The sequence below is a fragment of the Scyliorhinus canicula genome, chromosome 23, assembly GCF_902713615.1.
Source record: "Scyliorhinus canicula chromosome 23, sScyCan1.1, whole genome shotgun sequence".
NCBI classification, from domain to species: domain Eukaryota; kingdom Metazoa; phylum Chordata; class Chondrichthyes; order Carcharhiniformes; family Scyliorhinidae; genus Scyliorhinus; species Scyliorhinus canicula.
The window spans coordinates 15,147,805-15,165,455 of NC_052168.1; the positions used below are offsets into that span (position 1 = coordinate 15,147,805).

General features: G+C 51.9%; 1 protein-coding gene across 1 annotated transcript in view; it reads left to right on the forward strand.

The window, feature by feature from the left end:
* The window catches only part of LOC119956568 (transmembrane protease serine 6), an 81,373-nt gene that overhangs the window by 19,912 nt on the left and 43,810 nt on the right, over window positions 1–17,651 (forward strand). The window contains exons 3-4 of the mRNA XM_038783872.1: window positions 12,218–12,360; window positions 17,573–17,640. Coding sequence (XP_038639800.1) covers window positions 12,218–12,360; window positions 17,573–17,640 — 211 coding nt within the window. The remainder of the gene's footprint in view (window positions 1–12,217; window positions 12,361–17,572; window positions 17,641–17,651) is intronic.

Here is a 17,651-nt window from a genome sequence, read left to right on the forward strand (position 1 = left end):
TGGGGACCCACTGGGCATAATATGAAAAAAATCAGGCAGCGTTTCAGGGCCTTGGAGCAGTGGGGAGGGGAAATTCCATGAGGGGGCGCATGCATTCGGGATCTGGGCCTATAACTCCATCATGCACTACTTAGCCGAGGATGGCTAGATGGTCGGTGCTGAACACGCATTTGTCCTTGTTGTAGGTTAGATTAAGGATTTTTGCGGTATGGAGGAATTTACGGAGGTTGGTGTCGTGGTCCTGCTGGTCGTGGCCGCAGGTGGTGACATCATCGAGGTACAGAAACGTGGCCCGCAAACCGTACCGGTCAGCCATTTGGTCCATCCCCCGTTGGAAGACCGAGACCCCATTTGTGACACCGAAGGGAACCCTTAGGAAGTGGTAGATCCGCCCTTCTGCTTCGAATGCAGTGATTTTGAGGTCGCTAAGGCGGATGGGGAGCTGGTGGTAGGCGGACTATAGATCCACCGTGGAAAAGACCTTATATTGTGCAATCTGATTGACCAAATCAGATATGCGGGGGAGAGGATACACGTTGAGCTGCGTATACCTGTTGATGGTCTGACTATAATCGATGACCATCCTGTGCTTCTCCCCGGTCTTTACAACCACTACTTGAGTTCCCCAGGGGCTATTGCTAGCCTCGATAACACCTTTCTTCAGTAACCGCTGGACCTCCGACCTAATGAAGGTCCGGTCCTGGGCACTGTACCATCTGCTCCTGGTGGCGACGGGCTTGCAATCCGGGATGAGGTTCGCAAAAAGGGAAGGCAGATCGACCTTGAGAGTCGTGAGGCTGCAGACAGTGAGGGGGGTATAGGGCCGCCGAATTTAAAAGTTAAACTCTGGAGGTTACATTGGAAATCTAACCCTAGGAACGTGGCATCGCAGAGGTGAGGGAGGATGTAGAGCCGGAAATTTTTTAATTCCTTTCTCTGGACAGTGAGGTTCGCTACGCAGAACCCTTTGATCTCTACAGAGTGAGACCCGGATGCCAGGGAGATTCTTTGGTTAACTGGGTGGATGGAAAGAGAACGGCGCCTTACCGTGTTGGGGTGTTTGACGCTCTCTGTGCTCTCGGAGTCGATGAGGCAGGATGTTTTGCGCCCGTTGATGAGCACGGTCGTCGTCGCGGTCGAGAGCATTCGGGGCCGAGACTGGTCCAGGGTCACCGAGGCAAGTCGTGGTAAAAGTTGGAGATTTTCCTCGGGCGGTGTGTGGTCATCCGAATCGGGGTCCTGAGACTCCAGCCAAGATGGCAGCGCCCACTTGTCGCACATGGCTGGGGGTGTGCAAGATGGCGGCGCCCATCCGTCGCACGTGGTCCCTGGGGAACAAGATGGCGGCTCCCGGGGCCCGCACGTGGCTCTGGAAAAGGAAGATGGCGGCGCCCGCTGGCCGCACGTGGCTCGTGGAGAGAGTCGGGGTGGCGGTCCCGGTTCGCCCCCGCAGACCGCGGCGACCGCGGCGACCGCCCGGGCCTGGCATACCGCCACGAAATGGCCCTTTTTGCCGCACCCTTTGCAGGTGGAGGAGCGGGCCGGGCTGGGCAGCGCTGCCGGGGGTGCTTGGCTTGCCCGCAAAAATAGCAGCGGGGCCCCCCGGGGTTGCCTGGTAGTCGCACAGCACAAGCTTGTGGGGGGATGGGGGATGCATCGGGGTCAGCCACGGCGGAGGATTCCACACTGCCCAAGGGGCTGCCGCGCGGTCGGGGGCGTACACGCGGGCGTTTCGGGAGGCCACATCCAGGGAGCTAGCAAGGGCCCGTATCTCCTTGAGGCCTAGTGTCTCTTTCTCTAGCAGCCGCTGGAGGATTTGGGAGGACGGCATACCTGCAACGAATGCAAAAGGTCTGTGTGGTCGCTGGCTGAATCTTGCGGGCAGTCACAGTCCCTACCCAACACCAGGAGCGCATGGTAGAATTCATCCAGCGATTCCCGGGGATTTGTCGCCTCATCGCTGGGCAGATGTCGGGCGTAGACCTGGTTTACTGGGCGAATGTAGTGTCCTCTCAACAGGGCCATTGCGGCCTCGAAATGGTCAGCATCCTCGATGAAGGTGTAGATCTCTGGGAAGGCTCTGATACTCCTCCTTACTGGGCGGAACCAGCAGGCAGGCTTCACCAATGAACTTGCTGTCTCAAGGTACCTCCCACACCAATGGTCTTTCAGCGTCAACCTAGTTACCGTAATAACCCTAATACCGACTACCACACCCCCTTATTCTGCCACTTTCCCCTCTGGTCCCATGAGTGGAAGCGTCTTCCCAACATTGACCTTTTCGAACCACCGAAGAATCTTATATATTTTCAGGCATTTCCAGATGGGGAAGGGATCGGTATCTGCACCCATGTCGCCATCAATACACCATTGGGATAGCCTGGGGCCTTTCTCAGTCGTAAAGGATTCCATTCAACTAAAGTCCAACTTGTCTGTGACCAGTGGCGGAGTATCGTACATATCTGTGCCGCTCTCCTGGGCGCGGGTATGACTGCAGGAGTAGGCCTCGGGCCTACTCTGTCTGTCAATGGCTGATCCGATTGTGGTTGTGATAACCCTCACGAGGACCCACTGATTGATCTCCGCTTGGTCTTCGGGGAATGCGAGTTCCTGCAGTGAGCCACGGCTCATTAGCGGGACCTTAAAATAAAGCTCCCACACCCAGATCGCCAGTTCCCGATATTCCTGGGCCGAGACCTTTGTATTGTGAGCCGGACCTCTGAAAACTATCACATTGACTACAAGAATGGGATGACAGGCGTAAAGTAATCCCTGCTTTCCTCAGGGGACCCTTGACCTGGATGTTACATGATCTTGGGTGAATGTCGCGCCTCGTCCCCTCTCACCTGGGCACTGGTCATGAGGCCCGAAACAAGGTGACGGGGTATAAGTCCGAGCGCGTATCCCATAATCCAGCTGTGAGCTCCGTAGCCGCCCAATGGAAGGAGTCACATGTTCCGAGGAGTGGGTAATTGCAGCGGTCATGACCTGGTTGGACTGCCCTGCTGTCTGTGTCAATGCACATAACCCCCTACACCACCCCCCCCCCCTTCCCACCCCCACCCCCACCCCCCTCCAGTCCCCAGAAGCTCTGCCACATCTCTATGTGCCTCACACTCTACCTCCAGCCACCTGACGGACAGCTCCACAGGCCCATCTCCAGCCTGGGGCTCAGTTTCTAGGTCGCCTCCAGGAGACCTCCGAGCGTTGGAGGTCTTCCGTCTCTGACAGCTGCCCTGGCGAGCGTGATGTGCTCCGACCAGCGAGTGGATCTCTCCCAGCCTCCGTGGATACCCACACTGGAACTAGGTGCTGTGGTGATGCAATCACCCACTCCCCAGAACGTGTGACTCCTTCCACTGGGAGGTGCTTTCTATTTTCCCTTGAGGTTTCCTCCTCCTCCTTGTGGTGCAGCTGCCGAGGTTTCACCGCTCGTGTAAACAAACAGGGATTAGGAAGGGCATCATTATCATTTGAGATAGTGTGACAGATACATACCTTGTACTCAGACGCACACGGACGCACACCCTCTCTCTCTCTCTCTTTCTAAAAACAGAAAATGCTGGATAAACTCACCTGGTCTGGCAGCATCTGAGGAGAGAGAAACAGAGTTAATGTTTTGAGTCAGTATGACTTCTTCAGAGCAGCCAGAGTTAAGTTTAAACCAGGACAAAAGTCACATAATAATCTTTATTGTTACAAGTAGGCTTACATGAAAACTGCAATGAAGTTACTGTGAAAATCCCCGAGTCGCCACACTCCGGGGCCTGTTCGGGTACACAGAGGGAGAATTCAGGATGGCTAAATTACCTAACAGGATTTCGGGATTTGTGGGAGGAAACCGAGCACCCGGAGGAAACCCACGCAGACACGGGGAGAACGTGCAGACTCCGCCAAGGGGACCCTGGCAGTGTGAACCACAGTGCTAACCACGTGCATCAATGTTCCCTCCCACCTGTTCTCCCCCCACCTCCCCCCACAAACACCCCTCAAGAGCCGGCCGAAATCCTCATTTGATGGATTATTTTACAGGAGAAAAGTGTGGAAGAGAGGCTGAGAGGTTTAGGAAGGGAATTCCAGTGCTCTGGGTCTTGGGCCAAAGGCAGAGCCTACAATAGTCAGGCGATTAAAATGGGGGATGCTGAGGAGGCCAGAATTGAAGGGGCACCCATATCTCAGCAGGTTGTGGTGCTGGAGGAGATGACAGAGATAGGGAGGGGAGGGATGTGATCACAAGGATGAGAGCTTTAAAATCAAGGCATATGCCGGACCTTGAGCCAATGTCAGCCTGCGAAGACTGGGGAGATGCCTGCACGTGGCTTGATGCACAGGTTCGGACGTGGGCAGCAGAGGTCGGATGATCTCAAGTTAGCCAGCACGGTGGCACAGTGGTTAGCACTGCTGCCTCATCAAACTTCGATCATACAGACCATTTACGGTTCACTTCGACCTCGGGTTCCTGTCAGTGGGGAGTTTGCACATTCTCCCCGTGTCTGTGTGGGTTTCCTCCGGGTGCTCCGGTTTCCTCCCTCATGTCCAAAGATTTTTATTCATTTTTTTATAAATTTAGAGTACCCAATTATTTTTTCCAATTAAGGGGCAATTTAGCGTGGCCAATCCACCTACCCTGCACATCTTCTGGGTTGTGGGGGCGAAACCCACGCAGACACGGGGAGAATGTGCAAACTCCACACGGACAGTGACCCAGGGCCGGGATTCGAACCTGGGTCCTCAGCGCCGTAGGCAGCAATGCTAACCACTGTGCCACCGTGCTGCCCCTCCTCATGTCCAAAGATGTGAGTCTAAGTGGATTGACCACGCTAAAAGTGCCCCTTAGTGTCCAAAAGGTGGGGGGGGGGGGGGGGGGGGGGGGGGTTTACAGGGATAGGGTGGGGGATTGATTGGCCGTAGGGGGTGTGATCTTTCGAAGGGACGGTGCCGACTCGATGGGCTGAATGGCCTCTTTCGGCACTGTAGGGATTCTATGATTCCAGCCAAGGGCACAATGCAGGAAGTCGACCAGGAGTGCGTTTGGATCGTCGAATCTGCAGTGAACTGGGGTAGAGGCAACATTAGAGAGATGAAATTATAACATGCTTAGTTCCCCTAAGATACTAGATAAGTTTATTTCAGTTACGGTCAATAAATATTTTCACTCTGACTCTCGATAAATGCTAGAGATGCTGATGTTGTGTTACTTGTTTTTGATGTCAATGCGCTTTGTTTGTAATGCTGTTAGGGTAGACAGCGGTGCAGTAAACAGCCACTGTTATCCCTTTGGGTGTAGAGAGCAGGTGTGAGTGACTGAGCACAGATTACACTCACCTTAAGTAAATCAAAAGAGCCCATTCGGACTTGCATCGCTCTGGTAACCAACAAGCAAAAGAGACTATGCAACCAATCGGCAGCAAGATAACAAAGTGGCTTGTCGTAATTACTCCCAGCTGCTCGATCGTTGTCCATTAGACAAGGGGGGGGAAGCCAGAGAATCTCTACAGTGCATAGGGTTTGTGAAACCCATCTGCGTGGGTTTCCTCCGGCTGCTCCGGTTTCCTCCCACAGTCTAAAGACGTGCAGGTTAGGTGGATTGGCCAGGCTAAACTGCCCCTTAGTGTCCAAAAAGGTTAGGAGGGGTTATTGGGTTACGGGGATAGGGTGGAGGTGAGGGCTCAAGTGGGTCGGTGCAGACTCGATGGACCGAATGGCCTCCTTCTGCACTGTATGTTCTGTGTGCAGAAGGAGGCCATTCGGCCCATTGAGTCTGCACCGACCCTTCGAAAGGGCCGTATGGTAGAATCTCCAGGGTTGGGATTCCCCGTCGGCTGACCCCAGAATCGGGAAACGCGATTGGGCAGAGAATCGGTTTTGACGTTGAAATCATGGCGGGCGTGTTTCACGCTGAATTGTGATTCTCCGGTGCCTCGACAACAGCGTCAATGCAATCCACTCCGCATATCATTAGCGGGCCTGACCCGGTATTTTCCGGGACCTCCGTGATTCTCCGCCTCCACCAGGGGCGAACTCCCGACAGCGAGGTTCACTTGTGCTTTTGAAAATCGTGAAACTGGTGCCGTGGCTCCTGAGGGAGAGAGAGGGGGTACGGAAAGTGCCCAACATCACCATCGTTTGATGACAGTTGTGCCGCTGGCCGGGGGGCTTCTGCCAGGGCCGGGGGGAGGTAGCAGGGGGTGGCCAGGAGGTGGGCTGTGGGGTTGGGGTGGATGGGCACGGAATACTATTGCCACGGCCGGAAAGGCAGCCATTCAGCTGCGCACACCGCTGACAGCCCGCTGTGAACTTGGTGCCACAGGTCGTATGGGTCTCACCAAAGGCCACCCCCCTAGGTGCCCTCTGGCCGACCCATCAGAGCTCCATCTTGTTGGCTGGGATGAGTATGTGTGGGGAGTGTATTGTGTATGTGCGGCTGCAGCTTGTCAGCCTCCCGAGTGTCAATCACGGACCCTGCGAATCCCGCACCGTTTGTCATTGGAATCGATTGTGTTCCACGTGGCCTCGGTGCGAGCCCCTCCAAAGTCGCTGAATTGGTCCACCAGGTGGCACCAGTCCCTGGAGAATCGCCGTGAATCACGCCCGCGCGGACTACGCGCCGCGAGTAGGAGGCCATTGACACAGGCCCCCGTGGCAATTCTCCGCCAAAAACTAGCCGAGTTCCCGACTGTGTGGTTCTGACCACGTTTTGCCTGTCGGGAACGGCCAGTGGCGGCTGCGGAGCCAGTCTGCGGTTGCCCTGGTGGGGGGCGGGGGGGGGGGGGGGGGGGAGAATCCTCAGCGGACAGCCAGGCTAGCGATCGGGGGCCCGCGGTGCGAGTCCGCCATGTCGCACAGGGCGGCCGCCAAAGGCCGCCACCATGCGCTTGTGCGGACCCCCGACTGGAAGTGCAGAGTGAAACGCCCGCATTTTGACGCTGCAGAGGGGACATAGCCCCATTATTGGAGAATCCCACCCCAGGTTCTTCAAACAGTTCTGGTCTCCATAATATAAAGGTATACAAGCTTATTATTTATAAAAATAATGTAGTGACAGCGGAAAGCAGAGGTTATATCTATCAGGAAAGATTGAACAGACTGGGACTAAATTGTCTGGAGAAGAGAAGATTGGGGAGTGACCTCTTAGAGATCTTCAGGGTCATGAAAGATTTTAATAGGGTAGATATGGGAACGCTTCCATTTGTGGCCGAGTCCAGAGTTAAAAGACATAAATATGATGATCACTAATAAATCCACTGGGTATTTCAGGAGAAACTTCCGGAACTAGTTACCACAGGACCTAGTTTTTTTAATAAATTTAAAATACCCAATTATTTTTATCCAATTAAGGAGCAGTTTAGCCTGGCCAATCCACCTACCCTGCACATCTTTGTGTTGTGGGGGTGAAACCCACGCAGACACGGGGAGAATGTGCAAACTCCACACGGACAGTGAGTCAGAGCCGGGATTGAAACTGGGTCCTCACCGCCATGTGGCAGCAGTGCTAACCGCTGTGCCTCCGTGTCGCCTACCACAGGGCCTAGTTAATATGAACTAGAAGTATCAATGGGCCATTCTGCCCCTCAAGTCTGCTGCGCCATTCAGTAGGATCATGATCTGATCTTGGCCTCAACGCCATGTTCCTGTCCATTTCCCATTCCTTATCGTTCAGGAATCTGTTTTGAATTGAGTTGAGGCAAATAGTATTGATGTATTTAAGGAGATACCAGATAAATAGATGAGGAGAAAGGAGGCACAGTCACACAGTGGCTAGCACAGTTGCTTCACAGCTCTTGGGTCCCCGGTTCGGTTCCCGGCTTGGGTCACTGTCTGTGCGGAGCCTGCACGTTCTCCCCGTGTCTGCATGGGTTTCCTCCGGATGCTCCGGTTTCCTCCCACAGTCCAAAGACGTGCAGGTTAGGTGGATTGGCCGTGCTAAATTTCCCTTAGTGTCCAAAAAGGTTGGGTGGGGTTACTGGGTTATGGGGATGGGGTGGAGGTGTGGGCTTAGGTGGGGTGCTCGTTCCAAGAGCCGGTGCAGACCAGATGGGTTGAATGGCCTCCTTCGGCACTCATATATTCTATGAATGGAACGATATAGTGATGGGGCTTGCTGAATAAGTGGAGGAGGATGTTCATATCAAGTGTAAACACCAACATAGACAAGTTGAGCTGAATGGGAATATATACTGAATGGTCTAGTAGAGTTCATGTGGATAAACTACTCAACACTGAAGATCCTTGACCATTAGGATATTCTGAGCCTTTATTCCCATTTATCCCCCCTTTTGTTTCAACCCTTCCTCCCTCTCCTATCCTGAAACTGGTGACTCCTGAATCACTCCAGGATTGCTCTTGAGTCTCCAGGAATTGAAGATTAATGTGCAGTACACCAATAGACTATTGCTTGATTATTCCTTCAAAAATCATGGGAGCATTTAAACAATTGTAAGTATTCTCCATTTTAGTTATTAGTACCATGATTCCACCTGATGTTACCATTGGACAAGTCAGATCCCAGAGAGAAAACTGGCTTGATAGATCCTATATTGTTTTTAGGAACCGTGGAGGAAAGTTACTGAACAAATTCACAGGAGTCTGCTGATGAACTTTTAGCATAAATAATAAAATATTTATTAAACAAGAATAATAAATTATATTATACAGGGCAGAAGGTTGGAAAGATCTCAAAAGAAACACAAGAGGATGATTGAATCTCCCAAGTTTCCTTTACCCAGCAATTCCTTTGCAGATGCATAAAGCAGTGAAGAGTTACCACTAGCTTGACACAATTGCTCCTTGCTTGGGACTGGAACATGTGCAAATGATTTTCTGCTGGTGGATTTTTGGTGCTACTCACCCAACTTGTTTCTCTCCCAAATGCACCTAAAACGGCACATTAAACTCGCCATTGCTTCAACTACAGAGCTAATATGAGTACCCTAAACTCATTCTCCCAGCAGCCATGTAGTATTATTTATGTCAGAGAGCGACAGTGGGCTAAACAGCTGACTTGTAATGCAGAACAAGGCCAGCAGCGCGGGTTCAATTACCGTACCGGCCTCCCCGAACAGGCGCTGGAATGTGGCGACTAGGGGCTTTTCACAGTAACTTCACTGAAGCCTACTTGTGACAATAAGCGATTATTATTAACTGCCCAGTTTCTTCTCCTTTGTGTTTTTCTTTCCCAAAATCACTAAACTTCTATCCACCCTTTAACTCTTTAACTTCAGGGGTTGCAAAACCTCATTAAAATGTATATTTATATATGCATAATCTTATGGGCCAGGGCTTAGAAACTTCAAAATGTATTATGTAGCTCACCTGACCTATAACCTTTATGTGGAATTTGGCTAGGATGGGCACAAGAGCCTTCACTTCTGCTGTGATTCATCAAACTTCCTGGGCACTTTTATCAAAACAAAGTTTATAATGAGAATGTAGTTAACATATATAAACCACTTAGCAAGAACTTGTTATCAATTACAAACATGAAAAAAGTACAACAGCTACAGTACTCTATGAATATAACTCTTAATGAATTCCCCTTAGCTGTTCCAATTCAATAACAAAATCCAATTAAACCAAAAACCCTTTTCAAGGGCGTGGCCCAGCACACTGTATTCTCACTTGAATGGGACTGGTCCTTCCCCTGTGATTCTGATCCAGGTTCCAACCAGCAGATTCAAAAGTCCCTCAGGAAAGCCACTCTAGCTTTAAGGTTACCAAGGCAGTTTGCCACGTCCAATGTGCTTTCAGTTCACTGGAACAGCTTTAAAATAAAACAGGGGAAACTTCCTGCAGCTTAACACGGTGCTTTCCAACACTGCTTCTTCTCCTGCAGTCCAAACCAACCAACTGAAGCTGAAACCAAAAGAACTAAGCCCCGTCTCACCTGGCAGCCACAGCCCAGCTCCACCCATAAATGACATCACTGAAACCCTGCTACAAGCCATGTGGTAAAACAAAACCTTTCTTAAAGGAACACTCACATGACAATAAACAAACCCAAAGGAATGACCTTTCAGCCATTGGTCCACCCAGACTTCCAGGCACCAAGGGCTACATGAAACTGAAACCCTTTTTAACCATACTTGACACGCAAATATATATTGAACTTAAAAATTATACATAGCCCCTAACATTAGTTAGAGAATATTGGAGAAGGATAAAAAGAAATAAGTGATTGGAAGTAGATTTGTGTCCTCCAGTTCTGAGTGCTCCTGCGACTAGAAACATTTCCTCCCCATCTACTCCATCAAACCCCACCCCCACCCACCCCCGTCAAATTGTTAAAGTCTTCCATCAAATTTCCCCTCAAATATGTCATCATTTTAAAGGGGGGATTTTGTGCTTCCGTTTTCAGGATCAGGATCTGCGGCATGAGCGGGAAATCCCACCAGAGTCCTAAAATGCGATTGTTGCTGGCGGAGTTTTCCGTTACGATTAAAATATGTTGCCGATCGTGGTACCAGCCCCTTCATATTTTTTCCCCTGTGAACCAAGTAATATGGCAGAGAAAACTGTATCTGTGACTGCCGGCATTCTCGCCGTTTTTCCCACCCACAGCCTATTTTTGAGAAAATTCCACCCTAAGCCCGTTGAGAATTTATATCGCAAGAGAATGCATGTGGGGACATTGGCCTGTGGCAAGGCTCGAGAGCTGGCCTGTCCCTAGCCAAACTGTTCCAGTATAGCTGCAACACTGTGTCATGTGAGAGTACCTTTAAGAAATGAGGCAGCTCATTTGACTGAAGTGATGTCAGAGGGGGGAGCTGAGCTGAGATCACTTCTGCCTTTTCTGTTTTTAGTTTCAGTTTGAGAGAGAGCAGCTGAAAAGTGCCTGGCTGGTTTGCTGTGAGCTGTTTTGAAAGGAGAAAGCCAGTTTTGAGAAAAGAGCTGGGGTGTGTCTGTGTTTGCAGTGAGCTGGATCTGCTGTGATCTCTGCCAGGAAAGACTATCTCTGAATCATTTGGGTGATTTAAACTCATAATAGTAATGTCTTTAACCTGATGTATTTCTGTTTAAAGGTGTTAAGTCTTTTGGAGGTTTGAAGGAACATTTTGAGGAATTATTTAGTGTTGTATTATTTTAAGTAAGGGGTGTTAAGGGATCCAATGTTTATTTAAGAAGGTTAAGTTGAATTCATGGAATAAACATTGTTTTGTGTTTAAAAACACACGTGTCCATAATTGTAATACCACACCTGGAGAACATGCCATGTGCTTCAAAAGCAACAATACATTAAAGGGAGAGGTTGGTTGAATTCCATGATACATTTTGGGGTTCTGAAAACGCTGCTCTCATAACAACTGGCATCAGGCGGTATGATTGCACAGTGGTTAGCACTGTTTCCTCACAGTGCCAGCGTTCCAGGTTCAATTCCCGGCTGGGGTCACTGTCTGTGTGGAGTCTGCACGTTCTCCCCGTGTCTGCGTGGGTTTCCTCCGGGTGCTCCGGTTTCCTCCCACAAGTCCCGAAATACGGGCTTGTGAGGTGAATTGGACATTCTGAATTCTCCCTCAGTGTACCCGAACAGGCGCTGAAGTGTGGCGACCAGGGCTTTTTCACAGTGACTTCATTGCACTGTTAATGTAAGCCTACTTGTCACAATAATAAAAGATTATAGATTCCTCCGGGTGCTCCGGTTTCCTCCCACAGTCCAAAGATGTGCAGGTTAGGAGGATCGGCCATGCTAAATTGCCCCTCAGTGTCCAAAAGGTTAGGTGGGGTTACGGAGATAGGGTGGGGCTTTGGTCCTGGATAGGGTGTTCTTTCGGAGGGGCGGTACAGACTCAATGGGCCAAATGGCCTCCTTCTGCACTGTAGGGATTCTATGAGTCTATCTCCCTGGCAATGTGGACAATTGACTAAGTATGTCCTGCCCACAAAATTCTAACTGGCCAATAACTGCCCGACCCTATCAGTCTACTCACGACCATCAGCAAAGTGATGGAAGGTGTCATTGTGAGCACCATCAGCTGGCACTTAGCAATAACCTGCTCACCAGTTCGCAGTCTGGTTTTCACCAGAGTCACTGGGCTCCTGGCGTCAACAGAAATTTGGACAAAAGAGGTGAGGTGACATCGAGGCACCATTTGACCGGGTGTGGCATCACACTTGGCAAAACATTGAAGTCATCAACATGGTGGGCATGTTGATTCACTAGGACATCTGGCCACGAACGACGCAATCCTAACAAAAGCTTTCTCTTTAATCTCCCTCTCAGTTGAAAAGCCTAAAATCGACGCGCCTAAATATCCGATGAGTTTCGTAGGTAACCTGCACATATTGAACAAAGATTTTAACAGCGATTACGGCGACAAAGCATCTGATGCGTTTGAATCTGGGATGACGGATATCGGAGCACAGGTGAGATTATTTTTTAAATTTGTTGCTTTGGTTATTCCCGTACCAGCCTCCCCCGAACAGGCGCCGGAATGTGGCGACTAGGGGCTTTTCACAGTAACTTCATTGAAGCCTGCTCATGACCATAAGCGATTTTCATTTCATTTTATTTTCTATGCCTTGGACGAAACCCACCTGCTGAAGGGAAATGTTACTTTGTTGTTTCTGCCAAAGTCGGCTGAATGGGGTTGGGGTGGGGTAGATTATGAGATCGCAAGAACATGCAAAGAGTTCCGTATCAGGCACAGTGGTTAGCACTGCTGCCTCACGGGACCGGGGACCGGGGTTCGATCCCGGCCCCGGTTCACTCTCCGGGTGAAGTATGCACATTCTACGTGGGTTTCACCCCCACAACCAACATATGTGTGCAGGGTAGGTGAATTGGCCACACCTAATCACCCATTAAAAGGGGAAAAAAATAATTGGGTGCTCTAAGTTTTTTTTAAAAAGGAAAATGTCCGTTGATCTGATAAATCAGAGTTTAGGCTAGTTGGTCTCCCAGGAGTACAAGTCAGTTAATGATATTAAAATAAGAACTCACGCACATCGTCTGCGTAATTTCCTGGGATCTTCGGACAGTGTAACACTCCTCCTGCCCACATAAAATGATGCCTGGGCCCTCAAGGGCCTGCCAAACATCCCATTATTTATCAGGAGCTCATTGGTCTTGAGATACCCTCAATTACGACACAGGAGAGAAGATTGGTAATTCAAAGGCTTTAATCATCAGAGAACTGAACAGCAGCCGAGAAGTGTGCTCACCGCATGCTGCCGAGTGAGCCTCATCTTATATACCGTTTCCTGTGGGCGGAGGCAGAGGCGGAGTCCCCCAGGGTTCCAAGCCCGGTCTTAAAGGGCCAATGTATTAAAGGTAAGGTACAGTTCAGCTACTGATACCATTCATCACATTCACCCCCTGTTTAAAAAAAAACACGTTGTCCGTCGGGGGTGAAGTGGAGTTATAAGTTCAGTCTTGTGGGTGGTCTGACCGTCCGTGCTGACCTTCTCCGCTCCGGTGGTGGTGCCGTGGATACGGTCGGTTTCGATGGTGGTATATCCGGGAGCACGGTTGACTGAGCCTTTGCCCACCTTGGAGCGGGGGGGGGGTTATCCGGGGTGACTAGGGTGATCGGTGCCGGCGCCGGCTGGGGGGCAGGGGGCGCTATGGGAGGGGGGCGCTGTCGGGGTCAGTGGGGAAGCTGGCGGGGTTGGTGGGAGAGCCAGCGGGTGCCAGATCTCGCAGGGAGGCGGTATCCTGCCTGCCGTCGGGGTGCTCGACGTTGGCGTATTGAGGGTTCGCATGTAGCAGTTGGACCCTCTCGACTATTGGATCTGTTTTATGGCTCCTCATCTGTCTCCGGAGCAGGACTGGTCCCGGAGTCGTCAGCCAACGTGGAAGCAAGACCCCAGAGGTGGACTTCCTGGGGAAGGCAAACAAACGATTGTGAGGGGTCTCGTTCGTGGCCGTACAGAGGAGCGACCTAATGGAGTTCAGGGCATCGGGTAGGACCTCCTGCCAGCGGGCGATTGGGAGACTCCTTGACCGTAGGGCTAGAAGGACAGCCTTCCAAACTGTCGCGTTCTCCCTCTCCACTTGCCCGTTTCCCCGCGGGTTATAGCTCATCGTTCTGCTCGAGGCGATGCCCTTGCTGAGCAGATACCGACGCAGCTCATCGCTCATGAACGATGTACCCCGGTCGCTGTGGATATAAGCGGGGAAACCAAATAGTGTGAAGATGCTGTGCAGTGCCTTGATCACGGAGGCCGAGGTCATATCGGGGCAGGGGACAGCAAAAGGGAAGCGGGAGAACTCATCGATCACAGTGAGGAAATAGATGTTGTGGTTGGTGGATGGGAGGGGCCCTTTGAAGTCCACACTTAGTCGCTCAAAGGGCCCAGAGGCCTTTATCAGGCGGGCCCTGTCTGGTCGATAGAATTGCGGTTTGCATTCCGCACAAATCTGGCATGCCTTAGTCATGGCCTTGACCTCCCCTGTGGAGTAGGGTAGGTTGCGGGACTTGGTGAAGTGGGCAGGCCGGGTGACCCCCGGGTGGCAGAGGTCATCGTGGATGGCTCTCAGGCGGTCTTTTTGCGCGTTGGCGCACGTGCCGCGGGACAGGGCATCCGGGGGCTCGTTCAGCTTCCCCGGGCGATGTTTAATATCGTACGTATAGGTGGAGAGCTCTATCCTCCACCTCAGAATTTTGTCATTCTTTATTTTGCCCCGTTGTGCGTTATCGAACATAAAGGCGACCGACCGTTGGTCGGTGATGAGGGTGAACCTCCTACCGGCTAGGTAGTGCCTCCAGTGCCGCAAGGCCTCCACTATGGCTTGTGCCTCCTTCTCGACTGCAGAGTGCCGAATTTCCGAGGCGGTGAGGGTTCGGGAGAAGAACGCTACTGGCCTGCCCGCCTGGTTGAGGGTAGCAGCCAGGGCGACGTCTGACGCGTCGCTTTCTACTTGGAAGGGAATGGCTTCGTCCACTGCTTGATGATGTCGGCCTTGATACGGTTGAAAGCCGACTGGGCCTCAGCCATCAGGGGAAAAACCGTAGTCTTAATGAGTGGCCGGGCTTTGTCCGCATATCTGGGGACCCACTGGGCGTAATAGGAGAAAAGCCCCAAGCACCGTTTGAGTGTCTTGAGGCTACGGGGGAGGGGGAGTTCCTTAAGGGGACGCATGTGGTCGGGGTCTGGGCCTAAGACCCCGTTTTCCACGACGTAGCCGAGGATGGCTAGCCGGGTTCTGTGGAACACGCATTTCTCTTTGTTGTAGTGAGGTTGAGGGCCCGGGCAGTCTGGAGGAACTTCCTCAGGTTTGCGTCGTGGTCCTGCTGGTCATGGCTGCAGATGGTGACGTTGTCCAAGTACGGGAAGGTAGCCCGTAAGCCGTACTGGTCCACCATTTGATCCATCGCCCTCTGGAAAACGGAGACTCCGTTTGTGACACCAAAAGGGACCCTGAGGAAGTGAAACAGCCGACCGGCTGCTTCGAAAGCCGTGTAGGGGCGGTCCTCTGAGCGGATAGGGAGTTGATGATAGGCCGATTTTAGGTCGACCGTGGAGAATACCCGATACTGGGCGATTTGAATCACCATTTCCGCTATGCGGGGAAGTGGATAAGCATCGAGTTGCGTAAAGCGGTTTATGGTCTGGCTATAATCCACTACCATTCGTTGCTTTTCCCCGGAGCGGACCACCAATACTTGAGCCCTCCAAGGGCTGTTGCTGGCCTCTATGACCCCCTCTTTTAGTAGCCGCTGAACCTCTGACTTGATAAAAGTCATGTCTTGGGTACTGTACGGCGACCCCTGGTGGCGACAGGCTTACGGGAGTGAGGTTCGCGAAGAGGGGGGGTTGCTCAACTTCGAGTGTCGCCAGGCTGCATACCGTGAGTGGGGGCAGGGGTCCGCCGAACTTCAGTGTCAGGCTCCGGTGGCTGCACTGAAAGTCCAGACCGAGCAGCAGGGGGGGGCGCAGAGGTGAGGGAGGATGTAGAGTTTAAAACGGGTGTATTCAGCGCCTTGAATTGCGAGGTCAGCGACACAATACCCCGTGATTTGTACCAAATGGGACCCAGAGGCAAGGGCGATAGTTTGGGAGGCTGGGTGGGTGCGCAGAGAGCAGCGCCTTACCGTGTCTGGATTGATAAAGCTCTCCGTGCTCCCGGAGTCGAATAGGCAGGGAGTGTCGTGGCCGTTGACTTGAACCCGCATCATTGAGTTCCGCAGGTGCTTTGGCCGCAATTGATCGAGCGTGATCGCTCCTAGTTGCAGGTAGTCAGAGTCCTCGGTTAAGTCGAACTCACAAAATGGCCGCCTGGAGTCACAAAATGGCCGCCGCCGTCGGTCGCACGTGTCGGGGTTCGTAGATGGCCGCCGCCAAGATGGCCGCTCCCATGACTCGCACGAGGTCGATGACGCGTCAGAAGTGGGCGTGTCTGGCTACCGCGCGGCTGCGTTGTGGGGCCTGTGAGGCCGGGAGCTTGATTTCTAGGCCCGGTGAGGATTTTGTTTGTGGCCTTTGGGCCCAGCCAGGCAGACTTTAGCGAAGTGCCCTTTCTTCCCGCAGTCGTTGCAGATCGCGGAGCGGGCCGGGCAACGTTGACGTGGGTGCTGGCCTTGCCCACAGAAATAGCATGGGGAACCCCCGGAGTGAACGGATCGCCGCGCGGCACAGGCCTGTAGCATGGCCGAGTCTGGAGGGGATCAAGAGGGGTTTGCAAGGTCCGCGGAGTACGTACGGAGGTTACGGTGGGCCGTTTCTAGAGAAGAGGCGAGCGTTACCGTGCCCTGGAGATCCTTTGCCCCGTCTTCTAGGAGCCGCTGCCGGATGTACGAGGACCTGATACCGGACACAAAGGCATCGCGAATATGCAAGTTCATGTGTGCTTCTGCCGTCACTGCTTTATGGTTGCAGTTCCTCGCGAGCGCAGTGAGTCTCTCCACGTATTCGTCCAGAGTTTCCCCGGAATGCTGGCTGCAGTTTGAGAGCAAATGTCTGGCGTGTACCTCGTTAATCGGCTTTACGAAGCGTTTCTTCAGTATCTCGACCGCAGTTTCGTAGGTCGTAGCGTTCTCGATCACAGAGAAGAGTCGGTGGCCCACCCGGGCATGTAGTAATCTCAGCTTGCGAGCGCCATCGACATCAGTCACTGAGGAGTCAAGATAGTCCTCAAAGCACCGGAGGCAATATTTTAAAATTTCTGGGGCTTCCGGCGACCGAGCGTCCAGGTTGAGTTTCTCCGGCTTTAGAGCGCTGTCCATCTTGATGCGTCTGATGATTAAATTGAGATACCCTCAATTACGACACAGAAGAGAAGATTGGTAATTCAAAGGCTTTAATCATCAGAGAACTGAACGGCAGCCGAGAAGTGTGCTCACCACATGCTGCCGAGTGAGCCTCATCTTATATACCGTTTCCTGGGGGCGGAGCCAGAGGCGGGGTCCCCCAGGGTTCCAATGGTCTTAAAGGGCCAATGTATTAAAGGTAAGGTACAGTTACAGCAGCTACTGATACCATTCATCACAGGCTTCAATTTTAATCTCTTAGCTATCAATCTATCCGGCACATGTCAGTTAGTCGAGAGTGACTGCCGACCGGTCTGTCAGTGCTGACATCGGGATGGCTTGCAACACGAAGTTGGCTAAATTGGGCGGAAATGTTTCTCTTTTAGGTCAAAGAAGCTTTCACCTCTTCAGACATCAGTTCGGAGTACAATAAATCGAAGGTCTTCACTTTTGGGTAAGAAAATG